Raw genomic sequence first — 23,476 nt, forward strand, 5'->3', positions numbered from 1 at the left:
TTATATGATTATATGATGATCTAAAAAATTAATTCTGAATGCAGCACAAGGCTGGCGAGGCAAATTTCAAGTGAACGCAACATCTGTGTTGTTTTTCAGACAAGGGCAGCTATAGACTGTTGTTGGAATCCTCTCCAGTGAAATACAGACACTTTTACACCGTTTAGCTGCATTTTAACCGTGTTTACTCCAGCTGCTAGCTAACGGTAGGCTAAAGTGCTGCTGTTGAGTGTAGTGTTACCGTAACTAGCGTCTGTGTGGTGATGTTTCAGTTGCCTCCAACGTCTGTTTTCGGAGCATCAGCGAGAAGCGTGCGCATTTAAGTGGCACCTAAATAATGGCGTTTTTCCATTACATGGTACCTGGTACCAGGTACTTTTTTTCGTAATGGAAAAACAAAAAAGGCGAGTAGAGTCGAGATGAGTAGAGCCGGTACCATGTAATGGAAAAGCACCATAAGGCACCGAAATCCGTGTTGCTATTCGGTCCGGTAGATAACGGTCATTAAGGCATTAGCACCGGGTCTCGGACCCCCCCCCCAAAAAAGAATTGTTACATTTCAAGCACTTTCACCTGTTTTGATTAAGTTCTAAGAAATAATGACCAAAAATCTTGTTTTCTCACAAAAAACGGAAATTATCATATGATCATAAATGTGATCTCACAGGGGTAAATGGCAAATATGAACCATAAATGATGTATATATCATTGGTAATTGGTGTTATAAATCAGAATATTGTTTTTGCATATGAAAATTTTGACTTTTTTGCGCACAAAATCTTTCAGAATAGAATCTACGCACAGTTTTATAAATTAGGCCCCAGGTTCTCAGTTGAAATTAAACTTCACAATAGCCTTCTTGTGTTCTTTAGAAATTTAGTATTTAATTAAATATTTCTTAAAAAGTAGTAAACCAACAAATCTGGGTACAGCTTTTTTAAGAGCAGTTGCTGTATGGGGATTTATTCCTAGAGGGTGGTCTTTCAATTTGAGAACATTTCTCATAGATTTTACGGTCATATTTTGTAATGACTGTAACAGGTGATTTAAAGCCACAGCTAATTTTACATCCAGTTTAGCAACAAAACTAAATGCTGATGGAACATTACTACGTGTTGGTTTTGAGCAGTGTGCATCCCCACTAACCTGGAAAAAGTTTTAAACAGGCCATGGCTCAGTCAAAATTGAATACAGCGTGTCGCGTGAATATGTCTCCTGCAGTGACCGCTGTTTGTCACTCTGCCTGAGGAAAAAACTGCTGTACTCGCCCTGTCACTGTTTAAGTTGCTCACCTCAAAGAGGAGAAAGAGCGGATGACTGTTTTGCTTGTTCGTGGAGCAGACAGCTCTGCAGAGTTGTATAATTATGACTTTATGACATTTCATAAAATGCTGAAGCACCATCAGACCGCCGCTAATAAATGTATTTAGCAGTAACACTGCCCTGGTGAATCATGTGCTCTTGTGCGGGTCTCGGACCCCCCCCCCAAAAAAGAATTGTTACATTTCAAGCACTTTCACCTGTTTTGATTAAGTTCTAAGAAATAATGACCAAAAATCTTGTTTTCTCACAAAAAACGGAAATTATCATATGATCATAAATGTGATCTCACAGGGGTAAATGGCAAATATGAACCATAAATGATGTATATATCATTGGTAATTGGTGTTATAAATCAGAATATTGTTTTTGCATATGAAAATTTTGACTTTTTTGCGCACAAAATCTTTCAGAATAGAATCTACGCACAGTTTTATAAATTAGGCCCCAGGTTCTCAGTTGAAATTAAACTTCACAATAGCCTTCTTGTGTTCTTTAGAAATTTAGTATTTAATTAAATATTTCTTAAAAAGTAGTAACACTTAGGGCACCTAACATCATCACTTAGGGCCACTGAACATCGTCAGTATGTGAAGTTGGTAGTGAGAATGGTTTGTCCAAACAGAAGCAACAGACATAACCATCACACAAGGAATGTCATCTCAGGTCAACCCCAAGAACAAACCTTATTAAACGCACAGTTATCTATTGGTTGATAATGGCTTGGAACTCCCCACCTCCTCCATAACTTATGCACGTAACAAAAAAAGAAATAGAAAAAGGCACACCTAATGCCACTGACCATATGACTGGAACTTTTTAGCCTTCTGATCATTCTTTGAAGAGATTATAAATACAATAACTAAATTATAATGTATATTCTTTGTAATGATAGTAAATATCTAAGTATATGATTTTGACTGTATTATTATCTATGTTGATATAGTTAATAAAATAACCAATGAAATAAAGAAAAACATACCTGTATTATTTGTCCAGTAAAACAGGAAAGTTGAACATCTGAGTGGCTTGGCAGATTGGAGCCTGTCACATAATCAGCACCCCACAAGACTAAAGCACCTGAGGGAGAGAGAAAAAATGTTTTACAGCTTTTTTTGTTTGTTTACAGATTCACTATTATTAGGTTTTACACACAGTGCTCGTCAATCAAATATGGACAGAACAGATAGCACTGTGAGGATCATGTTATTTTATTTCTCAAGTGCCTTCAAAACAATCCAGCTCCAGCTGCTGAGTAAGAAGCTTCACAGGATTCAGAGAGATGCCTACACCATCTCCTGGATTACAGACTACCTGACAGACAGTCTGCAGTGTGTGTCCATCTGCATGTCTAGGTAATCAAGAGCACCACAGGGGGCCGTCCTGTCGCCTCTTCTGTTCACTTTAAATGCAGACTTTCAATAAAAGTCCTGTCATCAGCAGACATTCCTGGATGACTCTGTGTCAGGGTACAATAGGCGGACTCAAATGCACGACTCAGGACTCAAGATAAACAGGTAAGTGCACTTTTATTGTTCCAAGAACAATCAGCCAACAGTACAAAATCAGCAGGCAAAAACGTTGTCAGGAAACAGGAAAAAGGTTTACATAACACTGGGATATACAAACAAGGAAAACGCTGGAGAGTGAGTTATTTATACTAGGGGAACAGGTGATGATGATTACACACAGGTGAGACACATTAGGGGCAGGAGGGTAATCACACAGGCGGGAAAGTAGACAAAGACAGGAAAACAAGTGACCTAAAAATAAAACAGGATGTCCAACAAATAAACAAAACACAAAATAAGAGCGAGGCCGAACATGACACTCTGCAGATGTTGGGTGTGTTAAAGGTGGACAGGAATCAGAATACAGAGACCTGGTGGCCAGCTTCTCTGAAACACCTGGGGTCTCATTTATAAACGTGGCGTACAAAACGGGGCTGAAGATATGCGTATGCCACTTCCAACGCAAAGGTTGTGATTTATATGAAACAAACTTGACGGGAGAATGTGCGGTCCTCCATGCAAATTTGCAGCAATTCCTGAACGTCTGAGAAGTTTTTTGCTTTTTCTTCGCCAGTCATCATGATTCGGTGTAACAACTGCCAGTGTCATTCATATACTGATCAACATTCACGAGGTGCTTTGCATTGACTATTTAGGTTTAAAAAATGGGCTTACACAGGGCGGGATAAGAGGCTGATCCACATAGGCACGCTTGTAGGTAATCTCTGATTTATAAAGGGAACATTGCTTACAGGTGTGCGTACACACGGTTTTATAAATCTGGCAGGGGGGTCAGGAGGTGAAGCCTCAACCTTCCTCCTAACGGACTATAGACTGATACAGACCCTCTCATTCTGGATTCATTCGCCTCTCATATTCTTTAAACTATCTGATATATAACTGCACTATGTCTACCTCCTATGAATATACAGTATGTACAGTATTAAAGGTCCCTTAGTTTTACTTTTTATTGAAGTTATTGTACAGTTTTGATAAGTAGTATATGTGTTTTACCTTTTTATTTTATTTTAAATGATCTAAGCTGCTGTAACAGAAAAATGTCCTGCTGGAATTAAAAAAAGTAGTTGTAAACAAAACAACAATCATCGGCCTCATCCAGTACGGTGACGAATCTGCATGCACTTGTTTGGTCAGAACAACGTGGAGCAGAACACTTTCCAAACTGTTGTGGACTTTAGTGTGAGACCCCCATCACTGGCCCACATACATACCAACAACAGTTTGTCTGATGTGAATCCAGTTCTACAATGTAATAATATAGTCTGTTCTCTGCATATCCATCACTGTGTGGTTTGGATCAGCAAGCAAACAGGACAGGAACAGACTGCAGAGAAAATCATCAGTGCCAACCTGCCCTCCAGCCAGGATCTATACTCCTCCAGAGTCAGAAAACGGGCAGGAAGCATCACTACATGGACACAACATGTTTCAGCTTCTCCTCTCTGGCTCACAATTTCTACCTACAGGCTTTCACTATGATAAACATTTAGCACCAGTTAAACCAATCCCTGTGAACGCCAAGCATTCACCTGTCAGAATATAATATATTTATGTGTTAAACGCATAATTTAAACATTTAATTATGTCATACATAAACCACATGGACTGCATATACTGTCATCTATACCAATAAGCAACCTATTGTATAAATAATTCGTTATTCTTTCCAGCATCATTTGCACTTTGGCATTTCCCTATTGTATTACTGTTTACAATCCTCGCAGAGCTGTTTGTTTACATGTATGTATGTATACACTTTTTATATACAAACATATCTTTACATTGTAGTCAAATGTTTATGTTCAACTTGTTCAGCTCTGTTGTCCTTGTTTTTAGCTGTATGTCTATATCAGTGTAAGAGCAACAAAAGCCGGAGTCAAATTCCTTGTACAATGTCTTCCTTTACTTGTCCATTTAAACTGATTCTGATTCTAACTTTGATCAGACCACAGCCAGCATCAACACCCTACCCAAAACACGAGCTTATGTGCTGATCCCAGATGGTCTACACCAAACTATAAAATATAAATAATAAAAAAAAAAATTTTATGAGCTAGTTTTGTAAACTGTTTTTTATACCAGAGTCTGTTGGCTGGATTCTTCTCTCGAGGCAGCTGAACTCTTCTCTTTGACACTCTGATGGAGGACTGTTAAAAACAGAAAGACAGATGCAATTCTAAAGCTGTGTACATAAGCAATGTAGAGGTATTAGAATGATAACAGTCACTGTTAGTTGACCTCTGCTAGTGAATATGAACATAAACGTAGATCTAAAGATGTAGAGAACACTCACATGTGGCCACTTTTGCAGCAGCGATGTCCACAAAACTCATGTGCTGCCATCCTCCCCTTTATATAACTGCATTATATAAAGCCGACAGGCTAACTCTGGCCATTTGAAGTCTGTTTCCTACACACAAACCCAATAAAGTCTGATGGTAGTACACTCTAGCTTGTGCACAGAACTCTGAGCTCCACCTTGGTGCACCTGGGGCTTAATACAGTGTGTCTTTATAAGTCCTTGATCACGAAAATAAATTTATCTTCAGGCACCAGATCGGTCTGTCAGGCTGCAACATGACAATCTTTGTCATCACTCAAGGTCAGGACAAAACATCCGTCTCCCCAGAGGTGATTCAGCTGCTTTTCATGTATCTCAAATCTTAATGTATCTTCGGTGGCACGGTGGCTCAGTGGTTAGCACTGCTGCCTTACAGCAAGTAGGCACTGCAGAGTCCAATGCCTGGTCTGGGCAGAGTTTGATCTAGGTAACTAGGACTTCAGTTGAGAATGAGCCGACTGACTAACCTGGCATCTGAAATGTTGATTAATATGCATTGTCCTAATAAAAACAAAACATGATTAAGTCAGCTTAACTCTTTCCTCTCTTGCGTTGCCTTGCTAACAGGCCTCATTATGGCCTTAGCTTTTAGCTTTACGAGGCAGCTGACACTAGGTGTGATTATAGTACCAAGTTGTGACTGTAATGACACCTTCTCAGTGTTCCCTTATTCACCATCTTCTTTTTTAAACCTCTTATCTGACTTGGCACATTTAGTGTTAAATTGTGTTTTTTTACAATATTGTACTTCATGGTGTTATTAATTAACATTCAATTGTAATACCATTATCTTTGTGTGTGTGTGTGTGTGTGTGTCTGCATGTCTCTGTAACCTACTTGCTGTTACTTTGTGTGCAGGCCCGCCAGGCATCCAGCTCCACAGACAGTTGATCAATCTTCAGAGGAACACACACTTCCCTCCGCTTTAACAACTGACTGAAAAACAGAAGACAAATGTCGAAGTTGGACTGACTAACACTGGGATTCCACCAGGCATAGAAGCGGTGCATTCTGGCTGCGCCATGGTTTTGTTACGTCCTCTACTGGGTGTCATACCACACCGGGAACATTTTTAGAAACAGAGCATTTTGCTTCCAGATTCAGTTGATTTGGTCATTTTTCCCAGATATTTGTGCTTCTACCATACAAGTAAGTAGTCTACATAGTAAAATGTTTTCTTCTTCAGCCCAGTTGTGAACGACATGGATCGAAGATTTGTGGCTATGTTTTAGTTGTTTAAATATTGTAGTGATGTGAAATAGGACGCACATGGTGCACTAAACACACAGTGTTTATTTTGAAAATTGACCAGATGCTGTAGCTGTTCCACTTCCTGCCCGGCCTATTAAATGCCTGTGGCTCCATCAAAAACCTAGGGAATGACACAGCGCAAACATGCATTAGGAAATTAAGACTTGTGGATAGTTAATCCAATTTCAGCCTGATTATGGCAAATATATTGCAAATTGTAAATAGTGAATGAGCAGCTTTACGTGCACAAATGAACAAAGAAGCCCAGGAATCACTGTTAAAGCGTTATACCAAACAGAACAACCTACATTTTATAACAATTGGTAAAATAAAGGTTTTTAAAAAAAGGTCAAAAGGTTTTGTATTGCAGCTGGATCACACCCAGCTGCATTGTCAAATCTGACCAGGGTCGTAAAGTGTTGAGAACTTCCACAACAGCTTGAGTTTCTCGGCAAATAAAACTAATTATGTTTTTGATAAATGTTGTTGGACTGATGAGACATTATTACGATTTTGTATTAATGTTTTTTTTTTATTTAACCTTTGTTTAAGTCGATTGAGAACAAATTCTCATTTGCAACGACGACCTGTCACATTCACAGAGTTAGACATTCATACCTGGAAGCTGCCCGGTGCAACCACAGTTTCTTCATATATTTTTTAAAACATAATTATTTGGGCTTTTATTGCCTTTATTAATAGGACAGATTAAGTTAAGAAAGTGGGAGAAAGAGGGCGATGACATGCAGCAAAGGGCTGCAGGTCAGACATAACCCTCTTTGGCAAGCCCTTTGAGAATTTATGCCATATCCTTGATATCAGACGTCAGGTTCTCACAGATCTCACAGGATTTCACAGTAAAATACAGATATATATACAATCGTTTTGAATAATCATGAATTATAGCTCTAGGACAAAAATATACTATGTACTTTATTACTTAATTCTACCTCAAACTGCTTTTGTTTAGCTGTTTTGAAATCAATTAGCTTTTGCCGTTGTTATATTTCTGTTTATACAGTCTTAAGACTAGAACACTGGTACACATGCAGTTGCATAATGCAGTTATTTATGTTCACAGGTGTGCAGATTTACCATTATAAAGTCAGCTTTAGTATGGGATCAAATGCCATAGGATCAATCCCTGATTTTGTGGGCTCCTTATTGTGAAATATGGTATATATACACAGAATGTTAGCTGTCTACATACTATGGCAGGCCCTTTGAGCATTTTATCCATATTCTTGATATCAAAAGTCAGGTTCCTCCACTAGTTAACTAGTAAAAGCCAAAAAATATTTCACATGTTCTGTCAAGGTCTTAACATGTTCAGGACAGAGTCCAACTTGTGAGATACAATGTCTTCCACTAGTAAACTAGTGAGAATAACATCAGTGTCACAAGTTAACTGATGACTCTTTTTGGACTTGCTATTTAACTAGTTAGGTCAAATGTGTGTACCTAGTTAACTAGTAAGACACAAGTGAACTAGTAGACATTTTGGCGCTTACTAGTAAACTAGTGGCTCTTTTGGACGTAACAAGTAAGGTAAAAATGCCCCCCGCTGGTTAACTAGTAGACATGTTGAGCCTCACTAGTTAACTAGTAACGTCCAGAGAAAGTCCAACTAGAGAACAAGTGCATTTTAAAGATATCACTAGTTAACTAGTAGGCATTTTGGAACGCACTAGGTGGCTCTTCATGAACATCACTAGTTAACTAGTAAGATTTAAAAGACCCTTACTAGTAGAGCCAATATGAAGCCACAAATCCCCCTCTCCCCTCCTCTGCATTAGCATTGTGCCTTTCTAGTTAACTAGTGCGCACTTTGGCTTTAAATAGTAGACATTTTGGACCGTACTAGTTAACTTGTAACGTCCAAAAACAGTCCAAAAAACTTACTAGTTCACTAACTAGTAGGTTTTTTGGCTTTTACTATTTATCTAGTGGAGGAACCTGACTTTTAATATCAAGGATATGGAATAAATGCTCAAAGGGCTTGCCATAACTCGCAGCCGCTGCCACACTGACTAAGCCTCTGTACATGGGGCGTGTCAAACCAGGTGAGGTAACCAGGCGCCCGGAAACAGACTCTTAAACCCCCCGACCCCCACCTAATACAGTGAAAACAAAAATAGTTTACAGTATAGATTTGCTAATGTTCCTAATCACTTAATGATGTTAAACGTCATTATGACAACTCTGAGATATATAATAACATTCAAGGACTTATCATCTGATTAGTCCTGTGCTTTTATAATAGATTAAAGAACTATAAATTACCACTAGCCTTGCGTAAACAAAGTTCTTGACTACACCACAGACAATTCAGAAACCTTTTTGATACATGCAAAATGTCAAAGCCATCTACCTGGTGTATTCGTAGAGTGCAGGTACGATGTTAGAGTACTGTCTTCTAATGGCCAGCAGACCTCCAATATAACCACACAGGATCAACAGCTCACTGCGGGTTCCACACACACAAACACACACACACACACACACACACACACACACACACCTGGTTGATGATCAAGTCAAAAAAAAAAAAAAAATCAAAAATGGAAATTAAATTAACTATTAATACTTATAATAAAGTAATAATTGTTCTTACTCAGTCAATTTTGCTGTGACCAGGCTGTCAGTTCTGATGTAACTCATCAGGTCCAGCATTGGCTGAACACTGTCCACTGTCCAGTCAGATCCAGTCATCTGCTCTGGTGAGGAGGAAAATTAAAGAGAGTTTGTGGTTAATCAGTGCTTTAGAAAGACAGAAATGAAGGGCGCTTTCACAAGTCAAGTTGCAACATTGCTGCATTTTTCATTGATTTGGTTAGCATTCACACTAAACTTTGACAGGTGCACCAAACATTGCAAACAAATTTCAAGTGGTGGAATAGGTTGAGTGAAACTCGCGGATACTTCCGGATCTTAGAAATAATTTAGCAACACCAAATGTATAGGTTTTCTGATTTTGCTTTGTGTTTCTAATATTTTAGAAGAAGGCTAACATTATGAGCAGTGGACAAGACATGAGTGAGAGAGTGGACCCTGACGACAACGAGCAAGGTATGGTAGTATGGTTATAAGTTTTGGATTTGAAAGTTATCTGTTAAACCATATTTAAGTCTTGTGGCTTGTGTAAAAGATTGAATCAATTTAAATTGCAGTTTAGCAAATTATAGTGTTGGCATCTCAGTGCCTAGAACCCCAGCTAGAGCAAGCTGCTGCGGTTTACGGCAATATAACTTGTGCTGTTGAGAAACAGGGGAAATCAGAGGATTAAGATTGTGCCACTAGATTGTTGAATTTGGAGGACATAACTGGGGAAGATCTGCACACTACACAGAAGGAGGGATTAGCACCGACTTGGACTTGGTCTGGGTTATAGAGTAGGCAACGTCAATGATCAGATCACTTTGAGTGTGCATGTAGTTTTAACTGAGAAACCGTTACAATGCGGCGGTCATGCAACTAGTGGATGCCAAGTGGCATAAATCCCAAGAGAAGAAGAACCTTGTTCCTTCAGCTAGTGACCCAATGTGCCATCTTTAAATATGTCCCAATTCCTAAAATGCCCATCAAGGAGCAGAGAGCGAAGAGAGGCGCTATAATCAAGGATACATCAATGCGTTAGTCTTTTTACCCGTGACATGTAAACGGGTGGGTGAAATAATATTTTTCCCAGTAATTATGTATTATGAACGTTCTCTAAAATGTGAACATAGTAGAGCTGCTGTGTGTGTGTGTGTGTGTGTGTGTGCGTCGTGCGCGCGTGCGTATGACTAACATGAAACAGCTAAGTCAGCGTCACTATAAAATGACGGCTCTGAGTAAGGAGCGTCATGTTTGTTAAATTCCTTTTGACTCGGCTTGAATCTCCTGTGGGCAGAAGTAAAACACAAGGAGGGGAAGCGAGGAGGGGAAGTATGGCAAGCCATTTTAACATTTAATAGTTAGACTGGTTATTTATTGCAGATATCCATAATTCAACTCTTCCTAGTCAAAAAGAACAATTCAGATATCCAAAATGACATTCTTCCGATCTACAATTGTCATTTCAGATATCCACATTCTTGTCATTCTTACTAGTACAAATGATGTCAAGTTTCCCATTCATGTGTATGGGGCTTTCAATTTCAGATATCCACAACATCATTCCTCCTATCCAGAATGAACATTCCAGATATCTGCAATAGAATTATTACTGGTCAAAACTAAAGTAAAAAAACTAAAGGGTTTGGTGGGTATTTATTTTAGAAATGCTGGAAGAGGTGCAGTTAAGGTGTGGGCCTGCCGAAATTCTGCTAGGTAGCTTCAAAAGAAGGAACTTTTTTTTTTTACATAAAAGGAACAATTCATCCTTCAGCCAGTGGTGATTTCTTTAAGACTGCAAGGGAAGCTCAGCTTCCCCTAAAATGTAATGGTCAAATATGTACTATTGTGTTAACATTTAATTGACTAAAATGCTTTAGAATACGTACATCTCGAAGACGAGTTGGTTCAGACGCCGCTGACTCGATTTCCTTCTCATCCATTCCCATAGCGTCTCAGTGCATTTCCCTGTTGAAGCCTAGCGTCCGTTGACTTCAATGGGGCTGCTTTGAGCAGTTTTTTTCAGTGCTTCGAAACTAGACGGTCATTGGATAAATGCTGCGATTATGTCCCGCCCATGGACGCTCAGCGTCTCTGGGGGTCAATAGAGCAGTGGGCTGGCCTGGACGCTGGGCTTCTGACTGGACAAAGGACTGTCTCTCCTTTTGATTGACAGCGATTTTGTACTATAAAAAGTCGCCGAAGCTGTTCAACTTCAAGCAGAGCTCAGCTCAGTCCCATCGCAGATTCTGCAAGTCTAGTTGAAAGATGATCGGCTGCAACCTATTTCTTGGTATTTGCTTGGCGAAATTGCTAGACAATTTTCATCATACATTTCATACAATTATACACCACATTACTTAAACCCAATTCCCACATTTCCTCCTTCGAGTTTAATATCGTTTTGTTAGATAGTTCGTTGATTCATTCATTCATTCATACAGTAGGCTAAGGCTAGTGTTGTAGGGGTGAACTAGCCAGCTAGCAAACTGCACACAATGGCAGACAATGCTATGTCAACCTGATTTTGGCAAAGTCTTCCTTACAAGGAGAAATTTAGGATTAAACGGAGGCCAGATCAACACTTAAGATTGATTTAGTGCAAAAGACAGGGCAAAGTAACAGGTCTGTTCAGCTCTCCTGGTATGACAAAGTTAACAGGCTGACTGTAAGTGCTGTGACAAAGAAAATGTACTGCTGGCCATGCCTCTTGATGAAACCATCTCACGGATATTATAAATTATTATTATAATAATAATGATATTGCTATTGTATTATATTATTATTTATTATTATTATATAATTTAATTATTACATTATTAATTATAATAATATAAATAAATGGACAATTTTTATGATGTAGGCCAAAAATGAGCTTCCCCTCTTTGAATGACCAGCAGCTGCCACTGCCTTCAGCTAATTACAAGCATTCAAAATCAACATATCTGGTGGTCTGTTTTCACTGGACATGAAGGGGAGGAAAAACTGTCATCTGAAAAGTAACCAAAGCTGTCAGACAAATGTAGTGGAGCAAAAAGTACAATATTTACCTCTAACATGTAGTGGAGTAGTAGCATAAAGAAGCTTAAAATGGAAATCCTCAGTACACTCAGAAGTAACTTAGTACAGTACTTAAGTAAGTGTACTGTAAGTTACATTCCATCACTGCATATATCTTTGTAGTTTTGATTGTAATTCACTGTATTTTACATAAATTAGAAAGTGCAGATTTTTAGGGTTGGGAAACTGGTCAAGATTACACTTGTAGCTGCACATGCATGGGGAATGGAATGGCTAAATTTAATTTAATTAATTTAATATTGATTAAAAAATAAATAAAAATGAAAGGTTTCCTCCTTTAAGATTAAAATCTGATAAAATTATTGGGAGGAAAAATGTAAATAACACCAACTGATGGCATTACAGAAACACTCAACAAGCTACCAATGTCAAATGTAAACATTTAAATATTGCCAACTGTTTCACATTAAAGGTAATTTAAATATAGTTGTGTCATATTTAAAATGTCCAGTTCCATTTCAGTTGATTCACTCAGTAAAACACATAGTACATACACTCCCGTTTTTCCCGGGTTTCTCCCGTTTTTTAGCCCCATCTCCCAGACCCCTCCCGGTTTGTTATTTCTCCCAGGAAACTCACGTAATTTGCATGGCCCAAACTCCTTTATAAATAATCGGAGCAATAGGTTTGTCTAATGTTGACTAGTTGCCAGATCTTGTATGAAACTCATCCTATTCACACAATCAACACACCATACAATTTTCAACACGTTTGTCACCTCAACCTGGCAACCTATAACCCAGTTGTGCAGTTGATCTCTGCGCAAGCTTCGCGGAAATAATTTCACACCCGAAAGCGAGCCGATAAAAATGGCAGGTGAAGGCAGTGTTCCCACAAAGAAATCGAAATATAGCTGTAAATTTCAACAGTGTTGGGTGCAACAATTTACATGCATCCTACCTTTTTGTAAGGTGCGTCGCATTGATTTTAATGTAGCGCACAGCGGGAAAAATTACATTACCCAGCACATTAAAACACAGTGGCACCATCACGCAGAAGAGGCACATAAAAACACACAGGTGATTTCATCCTTCATCACAAAAGGACAGACAGAGCAGTGTACCAGTGCTAAAAACTGCAGTGCAGTGTTTAAGTTATGTTTTAATTTTATATTGCAATTTTTTTTTTTTTTTTTTTTTCCTACCACTTCGGAGGACAACTTTATTTTTCTTATACAGCAATATTTTATTTTTATATACACAATATGTTACATTCAGATTTAGAATTACATTCAGTGCATTAACAGTTGCCCCACCGTGACCATTCACCCTGTTTTAGTGAGACCCTGGATCCATATAAGGGCAGGGGGGATTAAAGCACCACGTACAAAGTGTAACACATAACACGCGACAAGGTGATGAACAGAACAACAGAGGGAAGTGAGACAGGACAAGAACAGAACTGACAAGACGGGGCTGGACAGGAGAGTTGACAAACACAAGGACGTATTATTAGTAATTGGGTAGAATGATCTACGATTCATATTGGGTGACCACGGTTTTCGTGTTTGAAGGGAGTTGGAAAAACATGTTATGCATAAGTGTGGATGGTGTTGATAGAGTGTACGTGTCTATGAGTAATCAAAAAAAAAAAAAGGGGAAAATAGAATAATTAAATGATATAAATAATGTAAAAGAACTAGGGAGGGCAGGGTATTACATAATGGAGAGAGGTATATGTCTGGTAATGTACACGGCTTGTAGTTATATTTTTGCTGAATTTAGAAACGTTAGAAATGGGGAACAGATGTCTTCAAAGGCTGACATTTGCTTCTTTCTGTGTGCATTGTGTTTTTCCATTGAGATGCATTAAACCAATTAAATTTGTCCAGTGATTGATGTGGCAAGAATTCTTTGATTTCCAGTTTTGGAGGACTACTTTCTTAGCGACAGCTAGAGAAATGAACAACGGATTCCAATTTTTGCGGGATGTGGATTTCGGAGATACCACCAAGGAGACAGAGTGTTGGAGATGATGGGATTCTGTAGCTCAGGGTGGTGGACAGTGTATCAGTGACCGTGATCCAGAATGAGTGAACTGGTTGACAGAGCCACATGGCGTGCAGATAGTCGTCTGTGCTACCTACGGTGCATGTGAACAGATACCTCTGTTTGCTAGGCCCATTTTGAACATTTTACTTTGGTTGATGTGAGTTCTGTGAATGACTTTATATTGTATAAGCTGCAGGTTTGTCTTAGTAGTCATGGAGAAGGTATTCTTACAGATTTGTTAGCAGTAATCTGGAGAGAAGGCCAGATCAGCTTCCCACTTAGTTGTTGGGAGTGTTATTGTTGTGTTTAGGTTGGAAATCATTGTATATTTAGGTTGGAAATCATTGAATATATTTATATATATTTATATACACTTACAGTACAGTACACTGTACACACCCCGCACCGCCATGCCCCCGCACAAATCAAATCTCCCGGATTTTGAAAACCAAATGTTGGGAGGTATGATATAGTATAGTATGGAATTCACGTCCACGCGGGGCATCCCATACTATATATGTTGTACCTCGTTCCTCTCCAAGGAACAGAAGTTATAGTCATAACATTTCGATATTATATTAGGTAGGTAACCACACAGAGGAATTCAATGATATTGCATTTCCAATACCTTTAACGTGATCCAGCCCTATCCAGAGGGCATTTTCAGGTTCAGAGCTCAGCAGGTGGAATTTAACTGCTGAAAACAAATCTCCTTCACACATGGCTGCTTCTGCCATGGCCTTACATTCCTCTGCTGAAGGGAGGCCGCACTTAAATGACAAACACATAATCATAGTCAGTATAATCATCACAAATGTTAATGTAAATAAACATAACATATTAAGCCTCCATTCCATTTAATCATTTTAATTTAGTCTTAAATTTAACTTAATGATTGCCTACCCACCCTTTGATGAAATTGGTTGACTTCAGCGGCACTTCCTGGGTAAAATGCACACAGCTTAGCCAATAAAATGTGGTTGTCAGGAATCATTAGTAGTAGGTCAGCTGATAGCTCCCTAAATGTAAACAGAGACAAAAGTTCTTCTTTGCATGGACTAGAACTTGTAGGTGTGCACTGTAACCCTAGTCCTTAAAGGATAGGTGGAGCCCTGTAACTTTAGATCCCTGCTAATCTATGGTCACTGAAATTGATAAATGTAAAGGTGAATTGTGGCTGACTCATACTCAAGTCCAAGCTAAAAGTAGGTTTGCAGTCACTGGGCTCCCCGTGCTCAAAGAACAAGCGTTTCAATTAATAACCTTTAAATTCAGGGACATGTATTATAATGCAAGTCAAACAGCCTGTAAACAGATTTTTTTTACGGCTGGCACCAAACCAAATATTGTTAGCAGATATAAGCAACATTGGGTTTACAACATAAGATCAAAATCAAATCTACATAAAAGTAGGAAAAAGCTAATATAAATACACTACTAATATAAGTGAGAGGAAACATTTGAACTAAGAAGCTAAAACTACAATACATTTTATAAATATTAAAGAAATAATACATCAAGTCTTCTTGCTGAAACTGTGTGCTCTGCCAGACGGAGGCATCGAAAACAGCATCAGTTTAGACATTATTTGTCCTGTGTCCCTTATTATTTATGAGACAGAATTCCATTAAATGGCAATATAATTACAGAACATGTTTGGGTTTCTTTTTAGGGGTGGTGCCATTTTCAGGAAAGGTCCAGAACACTGCAAGGACCTCGGACACAAAAAATGACACTTCTGCATTTAGGCGGCGCTATAGCAAAGAAAACACGTTTTGGCCTATTACATCGCAAATTTAAAAACCTCATACGTATCCACGCGTTGCCTGAACTTAGCTGAATCTCCTGATATAGGCCCATTTCTGCCTAGACTTTGATCCCAGTAAAATTGCAATTTATTGTAAACCTACTTTTTCGAACTCTTTTTTTTTATTTATTTATTTATTTATTTTTTTTAAATCGGTTAAAAAATGTGCAAATTTCGTATGAACAAATTTGTGTAGTTAGCTATGAAAACACAAGCTTTTAAATATCTTCACCAAATGAAATGCTATCAACACGAAACATTAGATTCTTGACACTCTGAGGCTTGCAAACAAAGTTGGTGAAGATTGGCCACTAGGGGGCGCAATAAACAATCGCAAAATGTTCAAAACCTATTTATTTAAACCCCTATGGGTGCCTAAGATTTGGCACATAGCATCCTAAGATCCCATGGGCCCACCACCTGTGGGAGGAACCGCTGGGGTCGGGTGCGCTGCCACATGGGTGGCAGTGAAGGTCAGGGGCCTCGACGGACCAGACCCGGGCAACAGACGCTGGCTCTGGGGACGTGGAACGTCACCTCTCTGTGGGGGAAGGAGCCGGAACTGGTGCGGGAGGTGGAGCGCTACCGGTTAGATCTGGTGTGGGGCTTACCTCTACGCACAGTCTCGGTTCTGGAACCGTACTCCTGGATAGGGTTGGACTCTTTTCTTCTCCGGAGTTGCTCAGGGTGTGCGGCCGGGCGGGTGTGGGGATACTAACAAGCCCCCGGCTGAGCCCGCTACGTTGAGTTTACCCGGTGGACGCAGAGGGTCGCCTCCCTACGCCTGCGGGTTGTGGGGAAAACTCTGACTGTTGTTTGTGCATATGCACCAAACAGGAGTTCGGAGTATTCGGCCTTCTTGGAGACCTTGAGTGGAGTCCTGCATGGGGCGCCAGTGGGGGACTCCATTGTTCTGGTGGGGGACTTCAACGCACCAGGGCAATGATGGAGACACCTGGAGAGGCGTGATTGGGAGGAACGGCCTCCCTGATTAAACCAGAGTGGTTGTTTGTTGTTGGACTTCTGTGCTAGTCATGGATTGTCTATAACGAACACCATGTTCGAACATAGGGATGCTCATAAGTGTACCTGGTACCAGAGCACCCTAGGCCGAAGGTCAATGATCGATTTTATAATCGTTTCATCTGATCTGAGGCCGGGTGAAGAGAGGGGCAGAGCTGTCAACCGATCACCATCTGGTGGTGAGTTGGGTCAGGGGGTGGGGGAAGACTCTGGACAGACCTGGTAAGCCCAAACGTGTAGTGCGGGTAAATTGGGAACGTCTGAGGAGGCCCCTGTCCAACGGACTTTCAACTCGCACTCTTCTGGGCGTTTGAGCGTTGTGCATCCCTGTGGAGGCTGGGGGTATTGAACCCGAGTGGACAATGTTCAAAGTTTCCATTGCTGAAGCTGCGGCAGGAGCTGTGGTCTTAGGGTCTTAGGTGCCTCAAGGGCGGTAACCCACGAACACCGTGGTGGACACCGGTGGTCAGGGAAGCCGTCCGACTGAAGAAGGAGTCTTTCCGGGGATAGGTTATCCCAGAGGACTCCGGAGGCAGTTGCAGGGTACCGGGCGGGCCCGGCGGCGCAGCCTCTGCCGCGAAAGAGGCAAAGCAGCGGGTGTGGGAGAAGTTTGGAGAAGACATGGAGAAGGACTTTCGGTCGGCACCAAAGTGCTTCTGGAAAACTGTTCGCCACCTCAGGAGGGGAAGGGGAACCATCCAAGCTGTGTACAGTAAGGATGGGACACTGTTGACCTCAACTGAGGAGGTAATAGGGCGGTGGAAGGAGCATTTTGAGGAACTCCTGAATCCGACTAATACGCCCTCTATGTTAGAGGCAGAGCTGGAGGATGACGGGGATTGTCACGATTTCCCGGGCGGAAGTCACTGATGTAGTCAAACAACTCCACAGTGGCAAAGCCCCGGGGATTGATGAGATCCGTCCAGAAATGCTCAAGGCTCTGGGTGTGGAGGGGCTGTCTTGGTTGACAAGTCTCTTCAACATTGCGTGGAAGTCTGGAACAGTGCCAAAGGAGTGGCAGACTGGGGTGGTGGTTCCCCTTTAAAAAAGGGGGACCAGAGGGTGTGTGCCAATTACAGGGGTATCACACTTCTCAGCCTCCCTGGTAAAGTCTACTCCAAGGTGCTGGAAAGGAGGGTTCGGCCGATAGTCGAACCTCAGGTTGAGGAGGAACAATGCGGATTCCGGCCTGGTCGTGGAACAACGGACCAGCTCTTCACTCTCGCAAGGATCCTGGAGGGGGCCTGGGAGTATGCCCAACTGGTCTACATGTGTTTTGTGGATTTGGAGAAGGCGTATGACCGGGTCCCCAGGGAGATACTGTGGGAGGTGCTGCGGGAGTATGGGGTGAGGGGGTCTCTACTCAGGGCCATCCAATCTCTGTACGACCAAAGTGAGAGCTGTGTCCGGGTTCTCGGCAGTAAGTCGGACTCGTTTCAGGTGAGGGTTGGCCTCCGCCAGGGCTGCGCTTTGTCACCAATCCTGTTTGTAATATTTATGGACAGGATATCGAGGCGTAGTCGGGATGGGGAGGGGTTGCAGTTCGGTGGGCTGGGGATCTCATCGCTGCTTTTTGCAGATGATGTGGTCCTGATGGCATCATCGGCCTGCGACCTTCAGCACTCACTGGATCGGTTCGTGGAGCGGGAGATTGGTCGGAGAATCGGCGCAGCGGGCGCGGTATTACATTCCATCTATCGCACCGTTGTGACGAAAAGAGAGCTGAGCCATGGGTTTCCTCAGGAGGGTGGCTGGCGTCTCCCTTAGAGATAGGGTGAGAAGCTCAGTCATCCGTGAGGAGCTCGGAGTAGAGCCGCTGCTCCTTTGCGTCGAAAGGAGCCAGTTGAGGTGGTTCGGGCATCTGGTAAGGATGCCCCCTGGGCGCCTCCCTAGGGAGGTGTTCCAGGCACGTCCAGCTGGGAGGAGGCCTCGGGGAAGACCCAGGACTAGGTGGAGGGATTATATCTCCAACCTGGCCTGGGAACGCCTCGGGATCCCCCAGTCGGAGCTGGTTAATGTTGCTCGGGAAAGGGAAGTTTGGGGTCCCCTGCTGGAGCTGCTCCCCCCGCGACCCGACACCGGATAAGCGGACAAAGATGGATGGATGGATGAGCATCCTAAGATGGCAAATAATTTAGTTTGGATAAAAAAATTTGCAAACTACAAACAAACACGAATTTTAGCATAACTCGGCCAAAATAAATGCTATCAATACGAAATTAGGATTATTGTGTGACATGCAACTCCAAGGCTGTGTACTAAATTTGGCAAAGATCGGCCATTAGGGGCCGTGCTTTGGGTTCCGCTTCCGCAGACTCCGCGGGTCATCGGGGGCGGCTTGCATCTGGGAGGCTTGGACCCCATCATAACTGCTTGCAGTTTGAGTCTTTTTATTATTTTTTTTTTTTTCATCTCTGGGGCCCACTTAGGCAATTTTGCAGGGAAAGACAGAAATAAAAGTTTAATTAATTATTTACATTTACATTTTTGATGCACAGAGGTTAAGAAGAAACCCAAAAGCATATTGTTTCCAGATTTTGGGAGGAGACATATGATGTGGGGGGTCTTGGGGTTCTCGGTCACAATTTTTTTTAGCATTAAACACTTAATTTACTGCATTCTGGTGAATGTAAGAAAAACACAGGTGACAAGTGAAAGAAATATAAAAAAATAATTGTATATAATGCAGTAAGGTTCTCAGGCATTGAGAATCAGAAAAATATTCTGTATTGCTTTCAACTATTCTGCTATATATCAACTTGTCTGATTTAATGTTATCTCTGCTGAGTCTCTTTTGCATCTTTTGTTGGGGGAAGTTACCTCTTTAAATTTGCATGTGGCAGTTGTTCATGGGAATGATATATGAGATTCATTTTAATTCATTTATAAACTTTTGGACTTATATTCATTTTTATATTATTTATTTATTTTTAAATCCACCTGCCCTATAGGCTAGTCTGCTGTGCATTACGCTATTGCTCTATTAATACATCTCATTCAAAACTGTCTGGCAGATACACAGAGCCCAGTTTGGGTCTCTGATCTCTAAATGAGACAACGTTTAGGGAAGCGGCTGTACTCTGCTCTTCATCAGAGGTGGAAAAACAAAAGTATGAGAGAAATACATGGAGAACAAGTGCTACACTTCTGCCGCAGCATGCACACAGCTGAGCGCGTCTATTATAATTATAATTAAAATGCTACACTGACTGCAGAAGCCGAAAAAGTGATTGACGTGTGTCAGAGCTCCATGTGACTGAGCCTGAACCATAGACTGTAAATGTCACATCCAGGCGCTTTAAACATAATGCAAAAGCAATAGGGTGACCAGACGTTGCGAAAAATTCCCAAATCCAGCTCTAATTGTCCCGAAAATTAGAGCAAAGTCTCAAGCACAGACTCTCAAGTAGTTATAGTCTGATAGAACATTAAAAACTGTTCATGGTGATTGAGTCATCCTGCAGATGGCTCCCGTCGTCACTTGAGTTCATGATTTTAATGATTTTTTATTTGTATTTTCGGGTTTACATGACAGACAGCTGAGTTTCTGAATAAACAGCTGTTGCTATTATACCGGCGGGATAAATGAGTCTTGCGCCCGACGCAAATCTAAAATGGGTTGGTCTGAAGTAGCTAGGTGTGGTTTGGGCATAACGTGAAAATGCACCTGTTGTGCCTCTTCCTCCTCCCCCCACTCCATCTCCGTCCACCCGCTCACCCAGGAGCGCATCGTGCATTACCAGATTCCGCCGGAGTGTCCAATCCCAAGTCTCCATCAACACATCCATGATTCATGGAAATTTTGTGTAAAACACAAAAAGCCACAAAGAATGCTGCGACTTTTTGAGGACTGTACTGTAAAGTGCCTCCTGACCTATCCAAACACCTGAAGCACATTTTCAGTAATATTTTTCTTTGTAATTATGTATGGTTTGCAAAAATGGGAACTGATGCATCCATTTAGATGAGAGAAGCAAAGTGTATGCGCGTTGTGCACACGCTACATTATGGCCAAGCATGCGCTAAACTAAAACCCTAAACTAGCATCTGAATAACGTGCTACTGACTTTAGACTAGCGCTGGAATTGTTTTCTGAAACTGCAAAATAACACCAGGGAACGTTTGCGCCGGAACACGCCTCCTCTTTTCGCTGAACCGCCCCCGGGAGCGCAAATACATTCCCTAATTTACCGACGTGCGTCTGTGGAGGGAAAAGTCCGCTGTGCGTCGGGTGCAAAATAGGAATGATACATGCGTCTAATCGAAAAATAATCGAAACCGAAATTCAGAGCCTATAACCGACGTAATTTTACCAAGTCGATTATCTCGGTCTTTTAATCCTATTAATATTTCCGTGCCGCCCACTGTGTGTTAATGTACTTTCCCCTTAAAACATATTACGGCCGCCGCGTGTGTAGTCACGTGACTCCACCCGTTTACATTAAAACTTAATTTACTTTTATTTCATTGTAAAATCTACAGTTGTAGATTTAAGTTCAGTTGTTTGAAATATTTAATAAATAAGCATTAATTGCTATATGTGTGTTGTTTTCTTATTTTAGAATCACAAAGATAGGATTATGCACTCTTTCATTAGAAAAAATAACCGTGAACATATTTACAGTAGCCTATAAGATTTTTTTTTTTAAATAATCGTTCAATAATCGTAATCGAGGTAACTTCTTCGATTAATCGTGATTATGATTTTAGCCAAAATCGTCCAGCCCTATGCGTCGGTGTACAAAGTCAATTGCGCTGAGTGCAAGATAGGGCCCTAAGGCTGGCTACACACTGGATGTGTGGCGTGAGCGTGGCGTTTCTGTTGCATGGTGTTTTCTATGTCTTTGTACACCAGAAATGTGTGCTGCTGCTAGCCTTGTCTGTACACATGTATGTTTCCCATTGATAAAATGAAATACCATGTTAAACATAAATATATACTGATGTGATTAAAGACTTAAAATAGGCTACAGAATATTTCGTTCTGTATTGACAGGTGCAATATTTGAAAATCGATAATTATTATGACAAGGCATAGTTTGAGAAAGGCTACACTAGAAGACTTTGAGCAGACTTTAAAAAGACTACAGTCTGACACCATTTCACATCTAAAGACAATCATCTCACATCTAACATTTAAAATTGTAATAAAATGTAAAGACTGAGGATCTTGCAGGGTCACACATTGCAGGACAACTAGATTTGTTTTGAAAAATTTAACCAAGCTAGCAATCACTAGCATTAGCTGGTAACTTGAGGGAAAGTTTATCACAGTAAAATCACTATTTATTGTAAACCTATTTTTTTTTCAAACTCCTCCTAGGCTGTGCATCCAATCTGCACAAAACTTAGCACATAGCATCTCCAGAGGGAGATAACAAAAAGTTATCAAAATTTGTTTGGTCCTATAGAAATGCAGAAATTATGTACGAAAAAAACATATCGCACATTGCACATTTAAAAACCTTATATCCACGCGTTCCCTGAGTTTCGTGATATAGGCCACGCCCCGTTTTGCATTTGCAGCATTTGACAGAAGCGCAGAGGCAGGAAGAAATTAATTTGTTTGACTCTTTCCCAGTGTTGTGTATAGATGTTCCTGGGAGAACCAGGTCACCAGTCACAGAGCTCTGAGCGGAAGTGAAACAGAGGGACTGGGGTCAAGTCTGAGGACATGTGATGGTGGTAACAGGCAGCAGGAGGGGATAAGAGTTTCCTAAGCTAATTGGCGTTTCTCTCTATCAAGTTATGTTATTGTTATCTCCACATCGTGGAGTGACAGTGGGCGGCTGTGGCAAAGTGGTAGAGAGGTCGCCTGCCAATCGGAAAGGTTGGTGGTTCGATCCCTGGCCCTGCAGTTCCATGCCAAAGTGAAAATAAAAACAGTCCATTTACATTTACATCTATAATTGTTTAACAAACAGTCAATCGAGTGACAATGTAGTAGGAGGCTGCATCTTTTGACAAAGGAAGAAAAAAAGAGGAGCAGGCCGAAGAAGTAGCAGCAGAAAACATGGCAGCCGCCCAGTGTTCGAACTATACCGTGGCCTTCGGGGGAGCCCTTTTTTTCACAGGTGGGGTTGTGCGCTTGCGACTTACAATGATTACAAAGTTACATAACAGCTACAAGTGTATGCACTTTACAGGATTTACCCTATTATACTTTATCAACAGGAATAGATACAGTACAGGCCAAAAGTTTGGACACACCTTCTCATTCAATGCGTTTCCTTTTTATTTTCATGACTATTTACATTGTAGATTCTCACTGAAGGCATCAAAACTATGAATGAACACATATGGAATTATGTACTTAACAAAAAAGTGTGAAATAACTGAAAACATGTCTTATATTTTAGATTCTTCAAAGTAGCCACCCTTTGCTTTTTTATTAATAAGGGAAAAAATTCCACTAATTAACCCTGACAAAGCACACCTGTGACGGTAAAACCATTTCAGGTGACTACCTCATGAAGCTCATTGAGAGAACACCAAGGGTTTGCAGAGTTATCAAAAAAAGTTAAAGTTAAAGTTA

The 23,476-nt window shown here is 40.9% G+C and overlaps 1 protein-coding gene across 1 annotated transcript in view; it reads right to left on the bottom strand.

Annotated features, from left to right (window-relative positions):
• The window catches only part of wdr17 (WD repeat domain 17), a 248,789-nt gene that overhangs the window by 1,658 nt on the left and 223,655 nt on the right, over positions 1-23,476 (bottom strand). Inside the window, exons 26-32 of the mRNA XM_039802786.1 lie at positions 15,019-15,130; positions 14,740-14,881; positions 9,059-9,161; positions 8,816-8,965; positions 6,031-6,129; positions 4,932-4,999; positions 2,303-2,400 (exon numbers count right to left, since the gene is read on the bottom strand). Of these exons, the coding sequence (XP_039658720.1) occupies positions 2,303-2,400; positions 4,932-4,999; positions 6,031-6,129; positions 8,816-8,965; positions 9,059-9,161; positions 14,740-14,881; positions 15,019-15,130 (772 nt within the window). The remainder of the gene's footprint in view (positions 1-2,302; positions 2,401-4,931; positions 5,000-6,030; positions 6,130-8,815; positions 8,966-9,058; positions 9,162-14,739; positions 14,882-15,018; positions 15,131-23,476) is intronic.

This window comes from Perca fluviatilis, chromosome 1 (genome assembly GCF_010015445.1).
Source record: "Perca fluviatilis chromosome 1, GENO_Pfluv_1.0, whole genome shotgun sequence".
NCBI lineage: Eukaryota > Metazoa > Chordata > Actinopteri > Perciformes > Percidae > Perca > Perca fluviatilis.